The sequence below is a fragment of the Bufo gargarizans genome, unplaced genomic scaffold (assembly GCF_014858855.1).
Source record: "Bufo gargarizans isolate SCDJY-AF-19 unplaced genomic scaffold, ASM1485885v1 original_scaffold_1504_pilon, whole genome shotgun sequence".
Lineage (NCBI taxonomy): Eukaryota > Metazoa > Chordata > Amphibia > Anura > Bufonidae > Bufo > Bufo gargarizans.
In genome coordinates, this window is record NW_025334390.1 from 88,049 (window position 1) to 95,562 (window position 7,514).

General features: G+C 44.0%; 1 protein-coding gene across 1 annotated transcript; it reads left to right on the forward strand.

Moving 5' to 3' along the window:
• Positions 1 to 5,909: 5,909 nt before the first annotated feature.
• Positions 5,910 to 6,872, forward strand: LOC122923355 (olfactory receptor 5V1-like). The gene has a single exon (XM_044274138.1). It carries the CDS (start codon positions 5,910 to 5,912, stop codon positions 6,870 to 6,872), a length of 963 nt encoding a protein of 320 aa, XP_044130073.1.
• Positions 6,873 to 7,514: the final 642 nt, after the last annotated feature.

Genomic DNA, 7,514 nt, shown 5'->3' on the forward strand with positions numbered 1-7,514 from the left:
TCCTAAGCAATCTTCTAAATGTATAAGAATGCAAGAGTCCGGATATAAAATTCTAACTAGATGGCATTTAACTCCAGCAACATTAAACAAATATAACTCTAATTATAACCCCAATTGTTGGAGATGTGGGCAACAGACGGGCACATACTTCCATCTATGGTGGAGGTGCCCACTCATTGCCACATATTGGTCATCAGTCCTAACCCAGATTAATCTAGTTGTAGGTACGAATCTCTCTTTGCTTCCGGATATTTGCCGGTTATGTTTATTCCCCGAGAAACTCCCTAAACACACACTGAAACTAATAAAACACCTCCTTGCAGCTGCCAAAATATTGGTCCCTACTTATTGGATGTCGGACTCTCCTCCAACGCTCAGACATTGGTGGGGAGAGGTGGATTCTCTGTTCCGCCTGGAGGATCTGGCAAGTTGGGAGGCTAAGACTCATACCTCCTTCCAGATGATTTGGTACCCTTGGGCAAAATTCAGTCACTTTCCTACCTGGAGCTGATCAGTTGTCCAAACATAGAGGGAGATACTTACATATACATGTCCTTTCACTTAATATAAGCCTACTGCTCACATTCCTCCTGCTAGACTATGTGTACAATAGTCTAATGGTAAAGAGACATAACTGAGTAGCCTTTACTTCCTCTTCCTTGCCTTCCTTCCTCCCCCTTTACCTTCCTGTTTGAACTCAATTTACCTGTCACGGTGGGGTTGGGGATGCATGCAGCCCTGAACTTCACCCATACCTCTGTCCCTGCCTACTTGTACGGCCCGTCCTAACCAATTGTGTACAACTGGGCGGCAGTCCCTAGCTTGCGTACGTGCAGGGGCTTAAAGGACAATAAAAGGAGTGACAGGCAGGCACGCACGCAAACACTGAAGCACTGAACCCTGAGGCGTAAGATAACAATGGCACTGAGGGAAGAAACAAAGCAAGGTCGATACGAACCGGGTCAGAAGCCAAGAAGTCACATCAGTACAAGGGGGGAAATACCAAGTCGAGGTCAAGTACAAGCCGAGGTCAAAAACAGAAGTCCAAAGTGTAAGGGTCACGTACACATACACGCAGGGGGGAAGGAAGTGACCGCTGCGCTCCACCCTTACACCTGGCCCTGCCTACTTGCCTCGCAAGTCCTAATGACAGGGGACAACTGGACGGCAATCCCTAGCTTAGAATAAGTGCAGGGATGACAGACAGACAAACAACAAAACGTGAACGGGCCGAGTCAATACCAGGAAAGCTACAAAGTACAAATGGAGCAAGCAGAGAATAGTCAGGAGAAGCCGGGGTCATAAATACCAGGAGAGATGTGAAGTACCAAAGGAGTCAGCAGAGGATCGTCAGGAGGAAGCCGGGGTCAAAATACCAGGAGAGCAGCAAAGTACACATGGAGCAGGCAGAGGATGGTCAGTAATTCAGCAGGAGGTAAGTACGCCAGGAAGACAGAATCACAGGTGGAACCTAAATTAACAGGCAACCTGTGGCCAGCAGGCTGCCTGTATTTATAGTGGGGAGTGAGGGTCATGTGACGTGGCCAGCGTCACATGACCGACAGACCAACCAGTCGAGCACCGAGTGATCAGCTCGGCGGTCAAGGCAGACTTAGGAGCAGGGAGCCACCCATCTAGTAAAACCGCCCTGGGAACGAGGTCAAACACAGATCCTCGCTCCCGAAGCTAAGCAGCAGGTCTGCGGCTAATGGGGGTCCGAGTGCACCTTCGGAACCCCGTTACACAAAGTACATAGAATGCTAGTGAGGGTAAATAGACCAATCACAGGCAACCTGTGGCTAGCCGGTTACTTGTTTAAATACCCCTGGCAGATCAGTCACGTGTCCTGCCCCTCACTATTCCCGAGTGCCGATTCATTGTTATCGGCGCTCAGTTCTCCTCGTTGCCTAGGGGATGAAAAACGCTGGCCATGCTGATGAACTGTGCACAGCCGGGTCCTCCCCACCTTCACCATGGAGACGAGGATGCAGTCCTCGATCCTCACCAGTGGGATTCTGGTGGCGCTGCATGGAGAACGCTCATCGCTGGCTTCCTCTTACAGTACCCACCCTTCCAAGAGGGGCCACGGACCCATAACCACCGTAGTAGGTTTATCTGGGTGAGCTAGGTGGAATCTCCTCACCAATCTTGTAGCCTGCATTTTAGTTGCTGGTACCCAATACCTCTCTTCAGGGCCAAAACCCTTCCAGTGAACCAAATATTGCAATGAATTACGAACTTTCCTTACATCAAGGATTCTAGAGATCTCAAATTCTGGTTAACCAGCAACCTCACTGGCGGCGGAGGTTCCTATGCAGAAGATACAGATGACACATACTTTTTGAGTAAAGCCTTGTGAAAAACATTATGAATGCGAAAGGAGTCAGGTAACCGAAAGTTAAAAGACACATGGTTAATGATATCAATAATCTCATAAGGCCCAATGAACCAAGATGCAAATTTACCAGAAGGTACCTTCAGAGAAATTTTTTTTGTAGATAACCACGCTTTGTCTCCCAACCCAAAATCTACCCCTCGAGAGCTTTTTTTTTTTTTATCAGCATTCATTTTCTGAACCTCCTGGGCTTTTTTCAGGTTCGACTGAACCTGGGCCAAGATTGTGCACAGTTCTTTAACTACAGAATCAGCTTCAGGAATCTGAGAGGAAGACGGCGAAAATGAGCTGAATCGTGGATGAAATCCAAGATTACAAAAGAAGGGACACATACCAGTAGACTAGTTCACCTGATTATTAATGGCAAATTCAGCCAGGGACAAATGTTTCTCCCAAAGGTGTTGGTTGTTGGAGATGTAACACCTCAAATACTGTTCCATAGGTTTAAATGTTCAGTTTGTCCGTTGGTTTCCTGATGAAAAGTCAAAGAAAAAGACAGAGATATAAAATTTATGACAAAAAGCCCTCCAAAATACCACGTGGATGTATAACATGATCCAAAAAAAAGGCAAGCTAGAGTCTTAGCATTGGGCAATTTTAACATAGGGATGAAATAAACCATTTTGCTAAATCTGTCAACCACTACCCACACCACCGACTAACCCTCCGACATTGGTAGGTCTGTAATAAAGTCCATTGAAATATGGGACCACGGTCTACTAGGGATGGGCAGTGGTCGCAACTCAACCGCAGGACGGGACCTAGGAGTCTTGGACCTGGCACAAACCTCACATGCGGATACATATGAGTGGACATCCCTAGGCAAGGTGGGCCACCAGTAAAACCTGGATACTAGTTCCTTGGTGGCATTAATACCTGGATTTCCACAAAAAACTGAATTGTGTCACTCACCTAACAGTCGGAGACGCAAATGACCGGGGAAAAACAACTTATCTTTAGGGGATTGTACCGGAGCCAAGTGCCACTGGCAAAATAGGTTCTGGTGGCGTATCAGGAGATTAAAAAGCACAAACACTCTGGGATAAGGCATCTGCTTTGACATTTTTACTTCCTGGCCTGTAAGTAATGCAAAAGTTAAAACGTGTAAAGAATAATGCCCACCTAGCCTGTCTGGGATTCAAACATTTAGCAGATTCCAAAAACATTAAATTCTTATGATCAGTAAGTACCGAACACAATGTTGAGCCCCCCCCAAAAAAATGACGCCATTCCTAAAAAGCCCATTTAATAGCAAGTAATTCTCGATTACCAATATCTAAATTTCTCTCAGTAACAGAGAACTGACGAGAAAAGAGGGCGCACAGGCTTAAGTTAGACTTTTCGGCTTCTGACCCAGTTCGTATTGACCTTGCTTTGTTTCTTCCCTTAGTCCCGTTGTATCTTCTGCCTCTGGATTCACTCCTTCAGTGTTTGTGTGCCTGCCTGTCACTCCTTTTATTGTTCTTTAAGCCCCTGCACGTACGCAAGCTAGGGACTGCTGCCCAGTTGTATGCCGTCAGTTAGGACGGGCCGTGCAAGTAGGCAGGGACAGAGGTGTGGGTGGAGTTCAGGGCTGCACGCATCCCCACCATGACAGAATCACAGGCCATACCCATACCTATACCATACGAGTCCTTACGGATCAAGTCCATAATCTTGCCCCAATGGTGCAGGAAATAAGAGGCTACAGCAGCAGGAGTTGCTTCAGACTCTGCCTATAGCGGCCTCCTTTAGACAGATTCTTGAACCACATGTTAAGTTACCTGACCGTTTTTCAGGGGACCGCAAACATTTTTTTACATTTTGGCAGAGCTGTAAACTTTATTTTTGTTTACGTCCTTATTCTTCGGGTTCCGAACAAGGGTAGGCATTATTATCTCTTTGTTGCAGGGAGACCCACAAGAATGGGCCTTCTCTCTCCCACTGACTCCCCTTGCCTAGCTACTGTTGAAGCGTTTTTTCAGGCTTTAAGTGTACTCTACGATGAACCTGATAGATCGTCGGTGGCAGAGTCGCAATTAAAGTCTCTTAGTCAGGGAGATGCAATGGCTGCATTTGGTTAATGGTTTTTTCTACCTTTTACTTCTATTCTGAATATGATTAAAAGTTTTCATTGTTCTGAATAGTTTTTTGCCTTTCTTTAGCGTCATTAAAGTTACTAGTCACAGTTCTTTGTATAATCCCCTGAGATGTTCACAAAGTACAAGAATCAAAATTAATTTACAAGTTTGAAAGAAAGAAAAGAAGAAATCTGCAGGGAATGACCTAAGGACAGTTGAGATCAAAGCTAAGGAGCTATAAGAACCTCCTCCTATAAGAATTGTCGCTGTCCTAGACCGACCCATTCAGACTGATGTTTATCTTCTCTATACAGGTACTATACACAAAACTGACTCTGGCTGTGAATACCTTCCTCTCTAATGAAGCAATACATGCACCACCAAAATTCCCTCAGTCTCCACGATGCAAAGTAGAAAAGAAGTAGTTATCATCCTTATGTTCAGAAGCATCCCAGGACCATAGGCCTTTTTCATGCAGTGAGTACAAGCTGCTAACAGTCAGGTATTACAGCATGGTAATGTTTTCTTATATGACAAATAGCAATAACCATGCACTGTGTAGGTCTGGGTAATAACTTGTACCCACTGCCCTGACAAAGGCCCGAGGTGCAGAGCTAAAACCTGTCTGGGTGAATAAAGGATCCCCAATCTTTTTTTTTCTATTATTTTACCAAAGGACACAGTGGGGGTATTTATCAAAGCTGGTGAAAATGAAAACCATTGCAACCAACCAGATGGATCATTTTATTTTCTAAAGAAGCTTTGAAAAATGAACGGTGGATAAATGTCCCCTAGTAAGTAGTCTGTCTATCTGTCGTCATATCTTATATCTGTCTATCTATGCATCTAGCTGTCTGCAGTCACAAGATAAAAAATTGTGAACCCTTTAGAATTTCATTGACTTCTGCGTTGTTTACTACTACAATGTGGTCTAATTGTAAAGCATTCAGTGTAATAATAACCTAAAGCTGTTGTGCCATTCCTGTCTGTTCTTGTGCACATTGCGTAACCATCCACAATACCGTCAGATAACTTACTGAACCTCCGTGTTAATGAATTCTCAAAAGATGTTTCAATTAAAGAGATGAGATTGGAAGTTCTCATTTTAGAGGTGCTTTGCCCATAAAAGGCACATAAAGCCTGGTCACTGACAATCTTCTCAAAGTCTGGTTATTGTGAACCATGCCTCAATGCAATCAACTTTCTGAAAATCTGCAGAAGATGTGATTGATCCATCCATCCATAAACTATAGCCATCTTTCAGAATTGTTACACTTCCACTACAGATATGTATACTTAATGTATTTCTGTGGATTCCTTATAATAATTAGTTAAAGGGATACTAGGATATTACTTGGAGCAGGTTGAGGACGTACTGAGGAGCAGGCTGGGTCCCGCTGCATATCTCGACTTCACTGCCTCATTTTCTGTATTTCTTCGTTATTATTAGGGAAATGGATCCATCGATTGGTAATTGCACTGGAGAATTTCGCCTCCTCTCATTTTCTGTCTCTGCAGATGTTCAGATTGTGTTTTTTCTTGGGATCTTATTCATGTATTTCTTAATTCTCCTGGGGAACCTGGTTATTATTGTTCTAATTTCTCTGGCTCCTCACCTTCACACCCCCATGTACTACTTCCTCTGTAACCTCTCAGTCCAACACATCATCTACGTATCATCCATTCTTCCAAAATTCCTCGCCATAACAATAACCAAAGTCTTAAGGATCACGTTCCCAGGATGCTTCACACAGATTTTCTTTTTTACATTTTGTGTTGGGACGGAGTTCTTACTCCTAAAATCAATGGCGTATGACCGATATGTGGCCATTTGCATCCCTCTGCGCTATACAGCCATCATGAGTAAAGTAACATGCGTCCTCCTGCCTGTGGCTTCCTGGCTGGTTGGGTTCCTAACTGCTCTGATACATTCTCTGATGGTCTCATTTGCTTCCTTCTGTGGTTCTCAAGACATTAATCATTTTTATTGTGATTTGAAGACGGTGATAAAACTGGCCAGCAGCGACACCACACACATCAAGACCTTGTTATTTGTGGTGTGCATCGTTTTAGGGTTGTTCCCCTTTTTGCTGATTCTGACGTCTTACATATTTATTATCTCAAAAATTGTTAAAATCCGAAGCTCAAAAGGTAGAATGAAGGCCTTCTCCAGCTGCTCGTCCCATCTCACTGTGGTCATCTTGTTCTACGGAACGCCACTCAGCTCCTACATGATCCCAGAGAGTGAACACTCCCAGGAAAAGGACAAGCTGCTGTCCTTGTTGTACACGGCAGTTGTTCCACTATTAAACCCCCTTGTCTATTCTTTAAGGAATAATGACGTTATGTCAGCGATGAAGAACATCAATGAAAAGTACTTCAGGTTTCCTAGCGTCACAGGAAATATCAACCACTAATTCATGGGGAAGTCTGGTGAAGGGAAGCCATTTCCAATTACCCTCCTCTGCTGTCATGAATTAATGAGGACCTCTACCAAATACCCAGAGGGGAAAGCAGCAAAAAATAATTCTTCTCTCTCACCCAGTCTCTGAAGGACTTGGCATGACCATGCATTAACTAATGATGTAGATAAGAACCATGTAAAACTCATTTTTTACTTTGGTGGATCTACTGCGCAACAGTAAAGTTGCTGTCAGATTTTCCTGAGGATTACAGTATGATTCTTAATAGTAATGTATGTACACAGTGACGCCACCAGCAGAATAGTGAGTGCAGCTCTGGAGTTTAATGCAGGATGTAACTCAGGATCAGTACAAGATAAGTAATGTATGTACACAGTGACTGCACCAGCAGAATAGTGAGTGCAGCTCTGGAGTATAATACAGGATGTAACTCAGGATCAGTACAGGATAAGTAATGTATGTACACAGTGACTGCACCAGCAGAATAGTGAGTGCAGCTCTGGAGTATAATACAGGATGTAACTCAGGATCAGTACAGGATAAGTAATGTATGTACACAGTGACTGCACCAGCAGAATAGTGAGTGCAGCTCTGGGGTATAATACAGGATGTAACTCAGGATCAGTACAGGATAAG